Source organism: Condylura cristata, unplaced genomic scaffold, assembly GCF_000260355.1.
Source record: "Condylura cristata isolate star-nosed mole 26May11 unplaced genomic scaffold, ConCri1.0 scaffold00016, whole genome shotgun sequence".
NCBI classification, from domain to species: Eukaryota; Metazoa; Chordata; class Mammalia; order Eulipotyphla; family Talpidae; genus Condylura; species Condylura cristata.
Window position 1 is genome coordinate 29134894 of NW_004567117.1, and position 20433 is coordinate 29155326.

The following is a 20433-nucleotide window of genomic DNA, read 5'->3' on the forward strand; positions in this document are numbered from 1 at the left end:
CTGTCCTTAAAAAATAATCAGAATTATTTATAATTACAACTCCATAGCAGAAATGAGTTACATACATTTTGGAAAAAACACGCAAAGGAGTACTATGGCATCATTTCAAAATACTGGATTTGGCAACTAAGACATCGTGCAATAATACTCCTGCCACTGTGGGGGAGAGAGACCACAAAATCTTATACTTCTCTGATTATAACCACTGGTAAAGAAGAGTCACTTAGAGGGGAAACACAGGGATGAATTCACATCAAAATACTCGTTGTTCCAGAGTGCCGAAGTGTGTGGTTTGTCCTCTATTCTCCTAATTCTACTATTTGGTGATGCTGTTTTTACTCTAGGAGGATAAATCATTACAGAAAATAAAAGTCACAGTGCAAAGATTATGCCACAATGGAAATGGTTATAGTTTTAGAAGTATAAAAAGACATATAAAAGTATATAGTTCTAAAAAATGAAAGGGAAAAAATAGTGGGTTAAAAATAAGCTAAAAGAAATAGAAGTGTTTTATGAGAGTGAGGGGTTTCAGGTGTTTTTTTGACTACTGCACTCTGTATCGTCTATGTTATACTCACACACAGCTTATGTCCCCTCGGAGTCCCCTAATCCCAAGCCCAATCACAAGACTCTTTCATGTGGGTTGTGGTAGACCTACACCCAAAATAAAAATGGTATAACTTCACACTAGAACTGTGTGTGTGAACTGTGTGAACTGCAGAGAAGCATGTATCTGTCCCCTCACTTCCATTTAAGAGTGGGTCATCAGCGCTGAACAAATATTATGTTTAGACAAGACTGAAGCAGCATCAGTGAAGAGAGTTACAGTCCCAGGTTGAGTACAAGAAATTAGTGAAATGATGAAATGAGGAAGTTCAGCCCACTACACCCAAGGAACCCACAGGCCAGACACTGTCCCCAGGCCAGACACTGTCCCCAGCAGGATGATGACTTGTGACTCACTTAAGCCTCATGATGTAGGTCAAAGCTAATATTATTTCTATTTTAGAAATGAGGAAACTGAGGTCCAGGAAAGCTGTGAATGACTTTAGAATTACAGGAAACAAAGTAAAGAGTATGTTCCAAAGGGCCAGATAACACCATTCTCCTTCTAGTAGGTTGATTCTACCCTGAGTTTACCTGGTTTTCAAAGGCTGACCTGCCTGACCATCTCCGCTTCCCCACACTAACCTCGAGCTTCAGTCTCAAATGTTTCCTCATCATTTCCCGTTGTCTCCCCTAACCCTCTCAGACCTGGTACTCTTCATATTCATTAGATCTAGACTAGCAAGTATAAGTTCTCGCAAAACAAAGATGACAGGACAATGTCCTCACATCTGAGTAGCCCGTAGTCCATGAGGTAAGTGAGAATCCCTCACACTATTCTATGGCAAGTGCGCTATAGGGTGCAAGTAGTGGCCCTTGGCCTGAAGCTCCACTACAGTGGGCATAAACACCTGGACAAAGTCATCACTCTGCTCCTTAGCATAGGGCCAGCACCTCTTACTCCTCTCCAAAGCTTAGCTCCTGCATGAAGGTATCCTGCTAGAACAATCTCTCCTTCCTTTTCATTCCTTCCACTCAGATGCTGAGTGGTTCTCCCTCTAAGCTGTACATTCAAGAAATCTAGAGATTGGAACCCGATCAGTTGGATCAGGATTCTCACACTCTTCCCTGAATGGGGATTTTTAGAACCACTATGGAAATGAGTCTAAATAGTGGCCAAGGTTGAGAAGCGCTGCTATGTCCATACCACCCCACCCATGATTATAATCTCTAGTCCTCCAGCTATTTTTATATCTACATGTCCACTAAACTATCAAGACCCTGAGACCAGCTTGCTAACAGTTATGTATCTCTCCTACTCCTCACCAAAAGACTGAGCATGAACTGCAGACAGGACTCTAGCATCCCCTGGAAAATATATTTAATGTGAAACAAGACGTTGAAATCAGAAGCTAAAAACGTATTAGAGTGAGTCTAAAACTCAAGAATCAGTAATGTTAAATCAAAGAGGTTTCAGAAAAGTGGGTAGGTTAGGAAAATTGACTTATCACATTAAAGAGGTCTTTAAAGAAAAAGATTTTTTATCAATGGAAAAATCATTCATGCATCCAGTTATTTACTGCACCAGACAGTCTTCTTCACAAAGGATAAAACAGTAACACAAGACAAACACATTTTTGGATCTTAACAGATGACCCTTGATAAGATTAATTGGACAACCACAATATATTGAGACAAATATTCTAGTGAAAGGAATACAGACATGGCGTGTTCACGCCAGAGAGGCAGGGGCCTGCTCAGTAGCTTGTTCCCCAGGGCAGCGATACTGCAGTACGCTGCATCACTTTAAGCAAAATTCAATATAGTTGACCAATTTTTTCACTTGGTCATTATTATGGATAAAAATGCCTCCACAGCTGACAAACATCCCACTGGTAACAGATGTTAACTCTTCATAAAGTAACAAGGTGATTTTCCTGTACAAATCTTTCTCGTATGAATTTTCTCTTGAGAGGCTATTAATCAAGGCTTATTATTTGAACTTAGTCATACCTACACAGGTTTTTTGAAGGTCTCAGAACTTAAGATCTGCAAGCTGAGGTTCAGAATCACAGACTACAAGGTTCAGCAACCACAGACTATTTAGCCCAAACACTATACCTGTGGCCCACGGTCGTCATAGCTAAGGCCAGATAACAGCCAATGGGCATGCCCGCCTTGACAGCCTTCAAGAGAGGATGAAACGTGGGTGACTCTGTCAGGTCAGGCACAGCGCTGGAGAAGGGGACAGCTGGACAATTCTGCTGTAGTCCATAGTCGTTTTTGTGCAATTTTAATCTCAAGATCAAGTTCCAGGCCCACTGATTAAAGGAGGTCTCGGGTGTCTCTCCATATCGAACAACAGTGGCCAAATATGAAACCTAAAACAATTTATTTTAAGCCATATTAGACACATACACAATAAATCAGTAAGCTCACCCATATGTCTCCTTCTGTGACCAACAATGGCCTCAGAAAACGGGGAACATGCTATTCACTAGTCCTCAGCATCTACAGTACTAAATTAATTTTCATTCACAACTACTTCTGCTTACTTGCCAGTCACCTCCTGAACCTGATCTGGGTTATCTCAAGGAAAAGAAAAGTAATAGAAAAGTAAAAAGTTGGTACTCAATGAATGTTGTGTTGGTAAATCAGGTTAACAACCAGGTGAAGCCTTAAGAGGTCATTTCTAGCCCTTGCTAGTTTGGTGATATAAAAACTCACTTAAGTCAATTTCAAGTTACCAACAGTTTAGTGACTTGCTTTGCAAAGTTCCTGATAATTTAAAAATCAGTTCCCCTGAGCCAGTACAAGCCAGTTTCAACACACCAGTGCAGCTCAACTCAAATTCTACAGTATTAAAATGGTCAAATGTAGGTTATTTCTTGATGACAAGTCTTTATCCAATCATAGAGCTCAATTGCAGTATCTTAAAGTGCCAGAAATGTTCTTGGGAAACTTAAGGGTCAATACTATAACTATCCTCACTTTGGTGACTGGTAAGATTTGTGTTCTCAATACATAAAAGAAGGAAATACCTGTTTCATACTCTCTGAAAGAAGCCCAGCATATGGCTTCTGTGCAAGGTACTTCTGGTATGCTTCAAGAATCACCAGAGCCACCTCAGTATGGACTGCCTGATCCAGGTGAAGGGTATCCTTTAAAGAGAGACACAATCACAAACGTCATCGTGATTTCTTTCAAAACCTTTGAATCAAAAGATAGGCAGAAAAGTAAAAAAGATCTTGGATAAAGAAGCTAATTTTCCAAATTCATATCTCCTAACAGTGAAAAATAGAAAATGACAACAGGAAAAAAACTGAAATCTTTAAAGAACCATTACACTGCACGTAACAGGTTTGAACTGGAGTATCCCTGACCTCAGCCACAGAGGTAACTTTGACTGTAATCTACTCCCCATCATAAAATTACTACAAAGACTTTTATAATTATGTTCAAAGCATTGTCACAAGGCAGGAAGATGCTTAATTATGATTAATTAAAGAAGAAAAAAATGAATTATCTATATTCCCCTTTCTTGTTCTACCACCAGTGAAAATAAATAAAATACTCAACAACATGGGTAAAACATTCTTTTGGGAGCTCCAAGTGGCCTATCGACTTTCCCACCCAGTCTTCCTTCACAGAGATGACTTCCCTGACAAGGAGCCTCTCCAGGGCTGTCTTCCTGCAATTCTCTGGGGCAAAGGGCATGTGGACAAGAGACGTGAAGGTGGAGAACAGCCCCCAATACTCTCACCCACCAGCACGTGAGAGAGAAGACCCAGATTAATCCATGGGTAAATGCAGGTGATGAGGACGCCTGGGGGAAGAGCTCCCTGGCTTCAGTTTTCTCTTCTGTACAACTCTGGTCTCGTCACACCAGCCTCACAGGTTGGATACAAGGACTAGTCAATACTCAGACCAAAAACCGAGCAGACAGATGAACAGGGCTGACTTCTCTCCCATTGTCCCTTCCTTATGTTCAGTATTCTGATCAAGAAGCTAAGTAATAAGGCCTAGGGTAAAGAGGAAGGAAGGTTTACCAGTCACGACCACTTGACATGGCATCCTTGCGAGCTACGAAAGGCAGCAAATTCAAGTAATCAGAAATGTATTAATTAAGATTACCATCATGAGTACTCAATGTTTGCCAAGAACCACCCTAAATGTATCATGTGTCCTAATTTGTTGATCTTGCCCTAACTTATTTTACATGTCCTAACTACCTATGAAGTATTAATATTAATACTTACAGATGAGCAACTGAGTTCTAGAGAACAGAAGCAGCTTGCTCAAACCCCAAAACTCGGAAATGGCAGAGTTGGGATGAAAACACAGGTAGGCTGACTCCGAGTTCAGGATTTTAACCAACAAGAGTTCAGGATTTTAACCAACATGGTGGTTAACAAGACAATATACAGGAGAAAGAGAGACCAGAAGCAGGAGAGGCAATTAGGAAGAAATGCACTAAGTAGCCAGAGAAGCAAGAGACACAAATGGTCCCAGGAAAGGGGAAGAATGTTCAAAGTGGAACAATTTATCCTCATTTAGTACCTGCTCCCCCTGCAAAACAGAATTAAAGACCCTAAACTCTCACACATCTAAAGGAATTTGCAGACTTTGAAAATGTTACTGTCAGAAAATATTACTGCTTTGAGAAACTATTTCTTTCAAATTGATGTGTGTAGAACCTCTATTCTCTGGGGAATGGCTTTAACACATACCTGCTCACCAAACCCCCAATTCAGTCCTTCTAGAATAACACAGGCCAATTTATTCTTCACCGTGGTCAGGTTGTAATTCAATAACCAATCTCGAATCACAGCTATCTCAGAGGCAGAAGGTTGCCAAAGATATAAAGGCAGTTCTTTAAACAAGTATAAAGAAACCTTATTTAAAAAGAAAAGACAGTAATTAGAATCATAACTTAAGGATAATCCTATTTAACTACAATATTATATTATTAAGCTGCTTGCAAATGGGAAGTGGGGTTTTGTTTCATTTTTAGAAAATGAAATAGACTTCATGAACAACCAAATCAATTTTAAAACTAGAGATACAGCAAAACACATTTCATTATTCTTTGTAAAAGTCAATCTTATATATAAACTTGTATTCACATGTAATATGAAAACCACTATACCAGGAGTGAACTAGATAAAAATGTGGCATATTGACCCTACATACAACAGAATATTGCTCATTTACAAAGAAAAGAAATTCTGGCTCTTATTACAACAGGGATGAAGCCTGAGGACATTACGCTAAGTGAAATAAATCAGAAACTAATCCCATTTAGATGAGATAACCATGTTCACCAAACCCATGGTGACATAAAGTAAAATGGTGGTTGTCAGAGCTGAAGCGTACAGGGAAGTGGGAATGAGGGTTATTTAGTGGTGCAGATTCTGTTCTGCAAGGTGATGGCGTGCTACGGATGAATGGTGGTATGGCAGGGAGCAAACTAATGTAAATGTACTTAACGCCACTGGACTACAAACGTTAAAATGGCTAAGATGGCCTATTATGCTGCATACAATTTGCCATGATTTAAAACATTTTTAACATGTACTTTTTCAAAGAAAATATGATAGATCAATTATTCTTCCTTCAGGAAAAATATGTCTCATACACCAATCTTTCATTAGAAACAATCCACTTATAAATGTGATAAAGTGTTGATATGATGGGTCTACTGTTTCACAGGGATGATGAAGTGACTATAAGGAAGGAGCCTTTGTAAATACAAGCCTGGAGGAAAATTAAGGATATATGATCCATGACTATTTGCCATCAGAAAGACTCACACGTGATAATCCTATTACAAGTGAAGAAAAACTTTTATTAAGTCTCTGTTTTTAGTTTGTATATCCATGCAATGGAATATTATTTGGCCATAAAAAGGAATGAAGTGTTGATACCTGCTACAATACAGTTGAACCTAGAAAACACTGTGCCAAGTAAAGGAAGCCAGCCACAACATATGTTTCATATATTTATCATATATTGTATGATTCCATTTAAGTGAAATGTCCAGAATAGTCAAACTACAGAGACAAGGTATATTGATGGTGCTTAAGACTAGAAGGAAAAAAGGACAGCTAAAGAGTCCAGGGGTTTTTTTTGAAATGATTAAAATGTTCTAAAATTCACTGTTGTAAGGACTGTACATATTTCAGAAGAGAGTGAAAACTACCGTTTGGTATGCAAACAATATCAATAAAAGCACTATCAATAAAAAAAGATATCGATAAAAAAATATCAAAAAAACTTTATAAAGATTACAAAAAGGGATTATGACAAACAACAGAAATAAATACTGCGTTTTGCTCAAATAACTATCTTTAATTCTTCTGAGTGATTTAAGAAGGTCCTTTCTTAATGCAGTCTTCTAAATATAAAACATAAAAGTTATGAAACAAAATTATGAAACTAAAACTGAAGTAACAGACTAATTAAAAACATGTTATTGAAAGTGGAAAAGTCACTTTGAAGAGATTAAGAGGAACAATGACACTTTTTATCAAGCAGTAGCTCCCCCAAGGTGGGCCTGGTGAGTGGCACAGAGCCTGCTGCTCTTGACAACCATCCCCAGCACCCAACTACTCTTCCATCACTGAGTTACTCTGGGATGAAACAAACAAAATCAGCACTCTTACCATTCCGACCTGCTCGATGGTATCCTGAACTCTATCCAAGAGAACAGAAATTATCTCAGGGTGAACAGCTGTGATGGTGCCTAAAAGCTCTCGACCAACCTTTGAAAAAGTCTCTCTGGTGGACAGAGTGACGTAAGACACCTAAAAGTGGAAGAGGTGGAGATGGCACTTTAAATACCAATTATCAGTCAAAATATATTTCCATAATTAATTGAAGGTGCTTTGAATAAAACAAAAAGAATCTCCCATTGAGTCTTGGTTCACTCCATATTCAAAAAGATAAAAGAACTTCAGAATGCAAAGGACCTGAAGCTGGGGGTGGAGGAGAGGTAACCATTAACAGTGACTAAGAACAGGCTAAAGTAGCAAGCTTTGAAAAGTCCCCCTGGGACGAAAACTTCTCTTAATTTAAGGAAAACAGTCAGATGTTCAAAATCAGAATGCCTTTTATGGAAATGTCTATTCCATCCCACAAAATAAGGAGCCAAATACAAGCTTGTATTTGGTGTGGGCTTCTAAAAAGAATCAATATTCACCGACTCCTTCTGAACAATGTCCTTCACTATAGGCTATGTTGATGGGTGCCAATGGCCAGCCAGCATTTAAAAAAAAAGGTTCACATCTCTTCAGATGTATGTTACCACATCATACCTACCACCAAAGCACCTGTAATCGGAGGAAATATTTTTTTGAAAGTAAAGATAATTTAAAATGTGCGGTTTTTTTTTTTTAAAAAAGATTTATTTATTTATTCATACAGAACTGGGGTACAGGCCAGAGGCTCAGGGGCGGTGACAGGCTTCACCAGAGACAGAGTGGGGAACAGAACAGGCAGATCAACAAAGCACACTGCTGAGGGAACAGCGGGCAGGTCAGGAGAGGTAGGCCGCGCCATGTGGTCACCTCCGGGGCAGGCGGGGCAGGCGGGAATCGAACTCATGCGGAAGTGGCTTTAGCTTCTTAGTGCTGCGCTTTAACCCGCTGAGCCACCGGGGAGGACGGCGTTTTTTTTTTTAAACATACATAAAACGCCAATGAAAGTATTAGTGGCCACACTGGGTTATGTCCCTAAACACTCGGGGATGCAAAGCCCCATTAGGAATGGCTCATGAAGTGAAAAAAATAAGTATCTACCCCCCACCTATCAGTTTACAGAGAAGGAAACTAAAGCCCACAGTGGTAAGGCATCTTTTCTGATGTGAAAGGGGCAGTCAGTAGCAGGCATAAAACAAACTCCTAAGTTCCAGATTCTTTTCACACTCTCATTTAAACTGGTGTGGAAGTCAGGCTTTCAAATTAGAATGGAGTGGAGACTGGGGGCAGCCTGGGAGTGGGGAGACCACAGACTGTACAAAACTGCAAGTGTCAGGCATGCCAGATTGTCTATTTCTTACCAAAACTAATGCATAAAATGCCAAGAGGTAGCAGAAGGAGCTGGAGTAGATATAACTGCTTTTCAATACTCCTTGGAGCAAAATTATGTTCTTTGGATTGTCTATATCCTTACATGAGTACAAACAGTTCAAGGTAGTCTTACTTTTAAAACAGCAGTCTCAAAAGAACTGATGAATAACCCAAAAGAAAAAATTTTCAGCTGACTTCTAAACCTTAATTTTCTAACCTCATATATCTCCAGAATAATCATTTTTATGAAGTCTTCATCCACATTGGTTCTTCTGGCCTGAGCCATCTGAGCAAAAGTAGTCAGAAGACAAATCTCTTCTGAACTATTCATGGAAGAAAGACTCTTCTCGAAGTTCACAAAATGTTCTGGGTCTGTAAGTTCATATCAAAAAATTAAAATGGGAAAAGAAGAAATATTTGTCACTTGAATTATCCTTCCAGAAAGACTATATAAAATTAAAAGACACTCAGAAATATTTAAGGACACAAAAAGGTCATTCTTCCAGAATGATTTCTACAGTCATAAAGAAAAAGGATGGATCAGGTGAAACTCCAACCCGAAATATAATGTAGCTTCAAAGGTGACATTTAACATCCCCAAGCCTCAGCTTCCTCATGTCTCAAAAGATTATTTAAGGTTAAATGGCATCTCCCTGAAGTAGTGCTGTCAACTGTAAAGGATTATTGCTGTCATCAGGTGAGACATTCTCAAAGGCAAATTGGAAGCTCTTGGTAATTGTCAGGCAAGTGAATAATAATGAAAATGCTAAGGCCAGAAAAACACTCAGCAAAAACACATCAAGCCAAACAAGAGAGTCTGTTTATAAATGATAATTTGGGACAAGAAGTTATAAACATGATTGAAATAATATTATAATAAACATATTTCGCCTATTTCTCAGATGAAGATATATGCAGTGTTACATTTTAACACTAGGGGGCAGTATTGGCAAATAGCTTTGCAATACAGGATAAAAACTTAACCGCTGCAAAGTTGCACAGACAAGAACCAGGATCTATTTTTAAGATGTTAAAAAAAAGTGTGTGTGTGTGTGTGTGTGTAATATCCCCTGATGAAACTTTCCACAGTGGCAATAAGCCAATAATTCTTTCCCTATGTTTACACATTTGAGAAATCAAATGGAGTTCATAAAATTCCCTACATCTTCAAAATAATTCCACGGTGCATTTACCAAATTAATTTTCATTTCCCATCCTCAAACTGGGCTTATAATAGAAGTTATTATGCAGAGGATCTCTAGAATAATGATAATTGGAATTATCATTCTTCTAAGACAAAACCACAAAGAAATCTCTCAGACTTCAGTTATTACAAATAAACACTTCTCTCTTGGTCCCCTCCAAAGTCTCCTCAAACGGGGAGAGGAGCCACAAAGTAGGAGGTCGGCGCTGCACAGTCTGTGGGGCTGTACCTTGGAGCTGCTTCTTGCACTCAGCAGGCTGGAGAGTGACACAGAGCTTCTCCAGGTTCCCGCTTTCCACCTGGTGCATGAGGTAAAAGAGTTTCCACAGCATCTGGACCGACAGTGTCCCGAAGGGCATTTCTGACATGAACAGCCAAATGCCAAGTCTGCACATTTTTTAAAAAGTAGGAATAATTTTACATGTCAGTCAACTTCACCACATTGAGAAAATAGACAAACCTTTAGCACTGACAGAAGAGAAAGTCTTAAATCACACTAGAGCAATTTGCTAACAAGCTTCAGTCGTGAACACCTATAGTGGAGCTAATAGTAAGAAAATGCTCACCATGCACACTTTCGGTGCCAGGCCCTGTTCTAATCACCACGTCAACTTTATCTCATCTCATTCTACCCTCACTGAGGCAAAGCAAGTACTATTACTGACATTATCCCCAAAGTACATGAGGTTATCAAAGCACAGAAAAGACAAGAACAGGTAGAACTGAGTTTTGAAACAAAGATCCCTTTCAAACTGGGTTGACAGAAGAGCTCCTTAAATGCAGTCGTGTGTCTGAATGCGCACACAGGTACACACATACACACACACACACACACACACACACACAAAGGGGGGGTAGGACCAAAACCCCTACAATAATTCCTCAATCACTGCAATTAGGTCCAAACTCCTCAGGCCTGAACTCAAAGGCTTTCATGATTTCACAATTTTCATAAAGAGGCTTCTCTGTGTTCAGGGTACTGGTTTGTTCCTAGACAAGGCTGCAGAGAACCCTACTTCCTCTCCACTGTCCCTCCATTTGTAAAGCTGTCTTCTTCCTCCTTAGCACATTACAAAATTCCATCCACACCTGACTTGGGCTTTCTCATACCGTCTATCTGGGGTTCTCACTCTGAAATGGGCAGAACAATCAGTTTCCCAGGCGTATCTGCAGGGATCCTCATTTTGTAGGCCCAAGAATTTGTGCAGTCATCTAAGTTACTCAGACCCCATTTTCCCCTAAACCCCAGAATGAAGAACACCCCAAGTGACCATGATTTATGGGTATATACTGACTGCCACTAGAGAGATGCCAGGCCTGTTCACCTTCTATAAACTGATACATAGCCTGGAGTCTTAAATTATAATTATCAGCACCTAAGCCAGTACCTCATATAAAATCAACACTCAAAATATGCTTACTAAAATGTATGTTAATTTTATCTCAATTATCTAAAATCTAAAAAAAGTAGAGGCACTTAAAGTATTTGTTATGTTTTAGGCAAAACAACAAATTGACAAATCACAAGTTCATGAAGTTTACCAAGAGAAAAAGGAAAGGAAATTAAACAGTGCATGCCAACCAATGCCTACGGGCCACAGCCTAAACTCACCTAGATTTGACCCAGAACCTGGAAAGCAACCAGATAAACTCCTGAGCAAAAGGTGCCAAAGCTTCTATAAGCTGAGGGGGGCCAGTTTCTATCTCACTGAGTAATTATCCTAACACTTCACATGGGAACTGATGCTGTCATGTAATGGATTCTAAAACAATGAAAAGAAGCTGTTGGGCACTTTAAAATATCACAAGCTACCGTATCTTTCAGGCTGGCTACTGCCAACACGGCATCCACACGGTACATCTGCTTTAGGCTGCTGTTACTCGTCCTTTGGTTTGGATTTCAACTTTTTCTTTTAGTTTGGAGGATAGCTATTATCAGAAATTTCTATTCAAGTGTTAAGTAAACAGAAACTTCATGTCTTTAAATATCTTGTTCTCAAACTACCACTTGGGACTCCTCTCTGCCTAACAGCTTCCCTGTTCTTTTTCTGCATCAAATGATAAATGTCTTACTTTTCTGCCTAAAATATATCTTGTTCTAATAATTTATCTCCTATAAGTTGTACATGTGATATAGTGGCTTATAATAATAAATATTCAACTTTGCCCCTAACAAACTTCCTAAACCCACTGGAATTTTCTAATTCACAAGATAGTGGCAAAGGTGTTTTTGGTTATGCTGATGACAGGACTTTTTGAAAAGAAAAAACTTAAGGAGGAGGGCCAGTTGTCAGGTGAACTAACCCAGGGTTCAGAGGGTTGGAGCTACCAGTCTTACCCCCTGAGAGGAGTCTTATCCTTCCAGAGAGGAGAAAGTGGCTGTGGCCCAATCAATCGCCAATGACTAATAATTTAATAAATTGTGCTTCTATAATTAGTCCTCCATAAAAAACCAAAAGGATGGTTTCTGGAGACTGTGAAAGTGGGCAAACATGTGGCGTTCTTGAGAGAGTGGCATGCATGCTTGGGGGGCATGGAAGCTCTGTCCTAGGCACCTCTTCCATCTGACTGGTACCTGTATCCTTTATAACATTCTTCTTTACTAACATCAGGCAGTATCAGATTTGAGTTAAACTGCAGGGTACTGAGCCAGAGTCACAGAATTGGTGGTGTGGGAAAAAAACATACATTATAACTCAAGAATAACAGTACTCAACATTTTAAAAGTCAAAATAGTTATCCTCTTCGTCAGTTACATGCATTATGTTACAGGAGGGTTTACAACTGGGGATACCAGCGTGTGTACCCATCCGTAGTAAGTGCTTCCCTCCCAGCTAAACAGGCAGGAAATGTGGTAACGCACCCGCCAGCTTCTGTGGGCAGGTGCTGGTGCTCTGACCCCTGGCAGGGCTCTGCAAGGATCTGGGTACCTCACAAAACCACCAGCTCCAGACACAATATGGATATGTACAAGTTAATCCAAAGATACATTTCAAAGCTCAAGTGCCTTTATACTAGACCCATGACTTGTGTGTGCTCAAGGGTGGTGACAACAGGCAAGGAGTCCTGATCTTTCTCTGAGTGAGCAGTTATCTGCCCTTTATGTGAAGTCACACAATTATCACCACTACTTACATAAAGCCCTTTACTTACATAAAGTCCCTTAGGCTTAAAGAGTATTTCTACATATTACTGCCTTTCATCACATATTCATGGCATCAGTGGAACAGATATCATCACTCCTCTTTATAAATGAATAAAGGGAGACCACAAATATTAAGTGGCTTGCCCAAGGCAACACTACACAACAAACCCACACAACACCCAGTGAATGAAGGGTTAAGGTGAAGAGGCCCAGGCAAGGGGAGCGTAGACAGCTCAGAAGACAAGTAGGCAAGAGCCAACAGTTCGTGAGTGGAGCCGAGTGGGCTTGGGGCCAGCCCAGCTCCTGCAGCGGGCACACGCTGTGGCAGAAGCCACCCCTGCACTCGGCCAGCTCAGGGCAGACAGTGCAGGACACGCTGCTCTGTCCCTCCCTCCGCTGCGTGCTATCTGACCTGCAAGGTCAGGTCAGCGCATCTATAAGGTGGAGGCAGGAGCCCAGTGCCAGTGTTCTGAAAACCCTCACAGCAAAACAACTGGATCAATAAAGTTAGCAAATGTGACTTATACCAGTTACTGAGTGAGCCCCTCTCTGCATCCCCGAAAGCACCGGAGTTGAGAGTGAAACAGAATCCATCCCTTGCTCAGGGCTACCCCAAAAGTTCAGGGAGTGGCAAAGGTGAGATGTCAGAATTGGGTTAAGACCGAGAGAGAGGTCACTTCAGGCAATGCTACAGAGAAGGAAGTAAAGTCCAAGAAGGGGCCTAAAAGGAAAGACACTGAGATGTCACCGTAAGGGACATACCTCAGCCATGACTTCCGCCCCAGTCTTTCTCACCAGCCAGCAGCTTCCTGACACTTAGCATCACACTTACCTTTTGGCTTTCAGCACATGCAGGACAGCTCTCAAAAAGAGCTCATCAAACTCCAGCTGTAGTTTCTGTAAAGAGTAGGTGTGCACGGCCAATCCCAAGCCTTGGTTGTAGCTCACATACTGTGCCCAGTGGTCACTCACATAACCGAGGGTCATCCTGAGCATGCAGAGAAGCAACAGAGCATTTTCATTACCACGCTCATTCCAAACCTTGTATCACATCTGAAGCATTCACAGATTCAATGCCTATTTACTGAGGACCTATTATCTTCCAGATTCTGAAGGTAATTCAAGAGTGGGGAAGCTCCTATGGAGCTCACATTTAGTGGAAGGCAAAGAGACAATAAACAAAATGAAATAAAAGTAGTCCATCATGTGGTTACATTTGACACAGAAAAATAAAGCAGGTTTCCCTGGGGAGGGGCTGGAGGGTAGGGTCAGGGGCTCAGTTAGGAGTAGCGGAGACCTTGCTGAAGAGGGCGCGTGAGTGAAGATTGGAAGAAGTGACAGGACATCTAACAGAAGCGCATCCAGGTAGAAGAAACAAGCAGTCGGAAGACTCCAAGGTGTGTTCAATACCTCTGAGGAACACTGTGTGCTAAAGCAGTATTAGTAAGGGGGAGACTGGCTGGGGAGGAAATCAAAAAAGTGACAAGAAACCAGATGGTGAGGGGTCCTGTAGGCCACCGGCACTCTGGCTCTTGCTCGGAGTGACCGGGGGCAGCGGGGTCCTGGGCAGGGAAGTGATATGTACTGGCTCAAGATGTAGAGGGAACATGGACTATTTCAAGAATAGGCTGGGGGGTGGGGTAGGGGTTGAGATATGGGGGAACAAAAGGAAAAGCAGGAAGGTGAGTCAGGAAGCTGTTGTGAAAAGTGCTAAGGATAAATGAGTGCTTTCCCAGACTAAATACAGCAAGTAGCCACTGGTGAAGCCTTTGGAACCTTCTAGGATCATATTTAATAGAAACTTGAAGAAGACTGAACAGAAACTTGAATAACAGAGAAAACAGGAAATAATGATGCAAAAAAGCTATTGTTTTTTCATAGCTATGTGGCAATTTCCAGGCAAAAAGTAGGAGTTACAGGAGACAAAAGAGCAGAGGAAGGGAAAGCCCACCTGTTCCTCAACCCCTTCTCTTTGGAAAAGTTCAATCCAATAGCTGCTCTGAGGATCTTGACCCCAGACACAATTATCTAGCAAACCAGTCAAGTATGAGATAATTAGTCCAACATTCTAACTGGAAGCATTCCCATCTGGTAGATGACAGATAGGGGGAAAACCTTACTTTTGTTTGAAATAAGACTTGAAACATATATAAACCCATCATTGCAACACTGCAGTGTGTGTGCTGAGTGAGGTAGAAACAGAGGAGTATACCAACGAAGGTGTTACCTGATCATAAAACCAATTCGCTTCACAAACTGCCTGTAGCGGGCTCTATTAAAGGTTTCTAACCCCACAGCCAAAAGTTCCACTAGTGAGTTAGCAAAGGCAAAAATTTTCATCATTTCTTGAGGTCTTGTTGTTTCAGGTAAATAATGACCTGGAAGTCAATCAAAGAAAAGGAAAAACATGTAAGTTACTACATGTAAGTGAAGAAACACACGGGTACATGTGTGAATGCTTCTATAAGGAAACAAAGCCAAGACTGGAGAAGAATTAAGAATCCCCATGACTCTGGTTCCTATGACAACTTGTATGAGAAAAAAGAGGAGGAGAGAAATTAGTAGAATGTATTAAAGCTAGGCAATGGGCAAGCTAGTCAGCCATTCTTCATGTAAGCATGAAGGAGGAAATTGAAAAATGAAAAAGGAAGGAAGGATCATTGGGACACAATCACCCATGTGTGTGGTCAGACATGGGACCTGCATCCTGGGCCTGCACAAGCGTAAGACTGATACTGAGCTCCCATGTTCAAGCTTGGCCACGACCAATTTCACTTATGACACAAGAAATTAGTTTACCTCCTGCTTTAAACCCAAGAAGATGTTGAAAGAGTTCATCAAATGGAAACTGTGATAAAAGGATAATCAAATCATCTTCATTAAGGAGAATCCAGCTGGTCTCAGGGTCTTCATCCTTAAGGGAAAAGGTACAAAATCACCCTTGATGATTTGGCTGAGCACACACCGACCTAGTTAGATCTCATGGACTTCATGGACCTATACAGGACACAGACTGATAGTCTCAGTTCCACAGATGGACTGCCGAGTCCCTAACATCGCAAGTACTTTATGTGTATGAGTCATGCCCACCCTTCAGTGGCTAAAATGGCTCTCAGTAAAGTTCCATCCCAAAGAAGATTAAAAAATTCCTCTAGAGTCTTACTATAAAAGCTCAGTGCTATGACATCAATAAAAGAACCATGTATTAGAATCCAAGTTATTTTAACTGCAAGCATCTTACTTCCAAATCAAGATCTGAATACTCAGCTGCTCGTCAGGAAGCAATCAGCAATTGCTGTGGATGACTAAAGATCTGTTAATTAGTGCTGTGGAAAACAGGATCAAACAACATGGATTATACAGGAGAAATCTTTGGGTTTTCCTATTTGCTATAGAGCACTAAGTCACCTTAGACACCAATATGACTTGTGTCCTAAGAGATGCTACATTCAAAAACAAATTCTGTGCAGAGATTCAGAGATCCTTAAGAATGTGTCACCACAGTTTCAACAAGGGGCTAGTGTCATTTGTAATTTCATCACTACACTTATTTTTACCCTCTTATGTGCCTAAATGGCTAACAAACAAGAGCTCAGAAGCTCTACTGAAATCAGTACTTCTCACACTGGCTACACTAAAATCACCAAACAGGCTTTAAATATCTGGATTTTTGGGTGTGGGCTGGGAAAGGTTTTTAAATTGCCCAAGTGGTTCTAATATTCACTTGAAGTCGAGAAACCACTGCTGTGGAAAATGCAGAGGGCCTGTCTCCCCTAAGCCCTGAGTCAATAGCACTACCAATATTTTCTTCTACTTGCCAAGCTCTTGAGCTCTCTCAACATACAGTGAGTGCTAATCGGAGCCAAGCACCTCTGCAAGGCCACTAATCATTATCTATCTCTGGAATTAAATTCAGAAAACCTACCAGGAAAAAAAAAAAAAACTTCTCTCTCAGGAGAGATCAACCTTGGGGGAGCAAAAATAAACCTGCTCCACCTCGATCTTTAAAGCTTTTTGCACCAGCTCCTGAGACGCTCCCTTCAGGATGACTGTTCAGGGTCTAGTAAAGAGGGCTGTAGGCTGACACCACATGTCGGCTTCTTGCTGGCTCCTGCACGTCTCAGGATGAGTAAAATGAGTTGAAGGGGCTCCCATTTCTAAACGACCACTTGGGTAAATATGTACACACAGCCCCCACAGCTGCCAGGCAGTCTGAGAAATGTCCATGGTGCACTTTTAACTGCTTTAAAGGGAAGGCGCTTTAATAAGTCTCGTCCCTGGTCATCCTGCACAAGCACATCAAATCAGGATTTGGATCATGAAAAGCATGAGAGTTGATAATAATAGCTGGAGGAAACATTCCTTACAGATACTCTAATCACATATAGGAGAAGAAAATCAGATATTAGCTCAGGAACTGGATTTTGATCACTAAATGAAATTCCCTATGAAATAGAAAACTACCTTCCACCTTTCAAATGAAGTTCAAATGAAAAACCCTGGACAAGAAATTTGTGAGCATCTCCCTGATGACGCAGGGGTTAAAGTCACAGGACTATCAAGCGATCACCAGCCACTGGGGCATGAATTCTATCCTGCCCAGGGAGGTGACCCACATGGCGCAGCAGACCTCTCCTGACCCGCCAGCTGCTCCCCTCTGCAGTGCACTTCATCAACCTGCTCACCACTCTGACTATGGTGAATCCTCTCCTCCCTATACCTCTGGCCTGTACTCCAGTTCTGTATGTTTGTTTATTTATGTATAAATAAATAAACCTTTAAAAAAAAAAAAAGAAATTTGTGAGTGAAGGTAGAACCCTAATCAGCTCCAGCTTTTTAATACACAGACCCTGAAAATTTATAGGTGAGAGCTCAAGTCTAGAAACTTGTTAGTACATAAAACAAAGTCCTAATGTGAAGTTCACAAGAGATGTCAATATATCCAGGTTCTAAATTCTCCCAGGAGAACTTGGAAATATTCTAGAGAGCGCTGGCAGCATGGCAAGTGTGCCATGAGGCAGGCTGGAGGGCCTGTCATTTAGTCACTCTATGACTGGGAACAAACGGCTTTACCCTGCTGCACCTCAGTTTCTCCATCTATAAAAAAGGGACCATAACAGTACTTACATCATGGGGTGGTTGGGAGAATTAAATAAGATATTATGCAGGAAAGGAAAACAACAATACGTGCTACATACCAAAAACTCAAAAGCAGTTCATCAAAACAATGTAGACATGACCAGTTACCTCTTCTCCTCCCTCATCTACCAGTGTCCACGTCCCGGATGCTGGTCCTGAGGAGGATGGCTTCCACTCACTGGGCTTCATATGGCACAGGAAGTCGGCTCGATTCCTATAGGAAAAGGGAAATCACTGCCCTCATACAATCAGAGAAAGCTCAGATGAAACCATTAGGGATCATCTACTCACCTTGAAGAAGAGTCAGATGCTGACTCAATCTTCAATGGGTTTAAATTAGTAAACAAAAAGAAAGAAATGGCTAAAAATCAAGGACACCAAAAATCTCACTCATTTTGGTACAGAGACCATGGTCATTATGAACTACCGTGATGAGTCACTGGGGAAAATTAATTCTACTAACACAACTCTCACACGTGGTGGGGCCTCAGCACACGCCACAGATGCTGCTGTAGAACCCTCACTCCTACTGGGTTGCCTGTTTTGCCAAGTAGAAAACTTCAGCAAACCTGCCTTGCTCGACAGAAAAGGACAACCTTCAGGTAATGCAGAGGTTTGTGTAAGGCAAAACAAGCACATTGAAATGCAAAAACATTTTGATGTCAAGTCACATCTACCACGTGAAGAAGCAGCCCTCTGTATGCTGGTAGCGAGGGAAGAAATTCCTGCCAGGCAGGCTTTCACGTGGGATTGGCTGATTCTGAGGAACAAGTAACCAGAGAAGTTTCTTCTCTGAGGCCACAACCCATTCTCAGCCCTCGTTCCACCTCTCTGGCCTGACCCTAACCGGCAACCGTCCCTTCCTTCACACAGGAACATTCTCCCTTCCCTTCACTTCCAGCTCTGTACCTCTCGTGCTGCCCTTTCAACCCATGATGCTCCCTTCAAGAAGTTCCAAGTGTCCACTGGTATCTGTCATTAGCACATGTCCACGAGTATGCCACAAGGCCCTTGAATTTTCCTCCTACAGAACAGATCTCCTTCCTGTCTTTGTAGCCCGAGGACACCCAGCACCCCTCACTCACTTATACTCAGAAGTCTACTGAGCTGTGTCTATACCAGGCCTTTCCCATTCTTTATTACTAGTCAGCTACTTAGCCCTTTCTTAGGAAAATAACCTTTGGGTTTCCCTCTTTCTCCTTCCCATGAGCACTGCCCCAACAGACTCAGACGCAGACAGGGCAGTAACACTGTTCTCACAGACACCTGGACACAGACTCCGCCTTCTCCCCCCGGTAAGGAGGTGCATTCTTGATGCTGGCTGGGGTTACCTAGCCAGATGTCTATAAATCTAATTCTATTAAGTAGACGATGTCTCCCATTCATCCTAACTTTTCTTAAACACAGATTTTACCTTTGCTCCAAAGGCTACAATAGCTACAAAGGCTAGACCATATCAAGCTTCGAGTCCTGTCAATGTCAAGGCTGCTACAATCAATCTCACGCTAGATAGTCATCTGTATGACCAACCCCCCCACTTCATTCCAGCCTTACGCTGTCCTCACCTGTGCTTTCTGGGCCACTACTCACATCCTCGAGGCCTGCAGGACCTCCGTACTCCTTGTCTCCTACTGAAATTCACTCCGTTCTGCAAACCCCGGCTCCTCTACTTGGAATCCCCTCAGATATTCTACTCTACCCCTCTCTTTATTCTCTTCTATGGCATCAGTCAGCAGTCACAATGTAGCACTTAAATCTATGGGGTTTTTTTCTCTGCTACTAAATAGCCTCCTCTAAGGAACACATAATCTTTGTCTCCCCACATTTGTTTCACAATGACACATATGACAGGAGAGGTGAACCCACTAAAAAGGGAACCCAAAGCAGATTAATCATTTATACATAAGCAGTTAATAGGGTCACTTTGGGATAAAGGTATCTACCAATGCAGGAAAAATCTACAACGTTAAACTCAGGAATGGTGACACTTCCCTTAGCAGTTGTTTGGATCTGAGCAGTTTAGGAAGCCAATCACTTGCTAGAAAGAAAGCATTTTAATTTCTACTTCACAAATGTCTGCCACACTTACTTGACAGGAGACATAAGCAGGGCAAGGGACTGCATAAAATGAAAGACCCCTGATGGTTTGTTCAACACTTTGATCTGAAATCAGAAAAAGAAAAGCAAACTGTAGGAACCAACAACCCAAGCATCTGTAGTCTCAGTTTACTGCATTCTGATAAAGGGAACCATCACATGAACAAAGAAGGAACAGGCAACATGGAGAGGGGGCCCTGGGCCTACTTGTGGCTCCTGCACATCTGCATGAC

General features: G+C 41.4%; 1 protein-coding gene across 1 annotated transcript in view; it reads right to left on the reverse strand.

Moving 5' to 3' along the window:
- The window catches only part of EPG5 (ectopic P-granules autophagy protein 5 homolog (C. elegans)), a 95905-nt gene that overhangs the window by 56083 nt on the left and 19389 nt on the right, over nt 1-20433 (reverse strand). The window contains exons 8-18 of the mRNA XM_004684003.2: nt 20193-20266; nt 18212-18317; nt 15764-15878; nt 15192-15342; nt 13797-13952; nt 10049-10206; nt 8833-8987; nt 7212-7352; nt 5277-5441; nt 3588-3707; nt 2668-2927 (exon numbers count right to left, since the gene is read on the reverse strand). Coding sequence (XP_004684060.1) covers nt 2668-2927; nt 3588-3707; nt 5277-5441; nt 7212-7352; nt 8833-8987; nt 10049-10206; nt 13797-13952; nt 15192-15342; nt 15764-15878; nt 18212-18317; nt 20193-20266 — 1601 coding nt within the window. The remainder of the gene's footprint in view (nt 1-2667; nt 2928-3587; nt 3708-5276; nt 5442-7211; nt 7353-8832; nt 8988-10048; nt 10207-13796; nt 13953-15191; nt 15343-15763; nt 15879-18211; nt 18318-20192; nt 20267-20433) is intronic.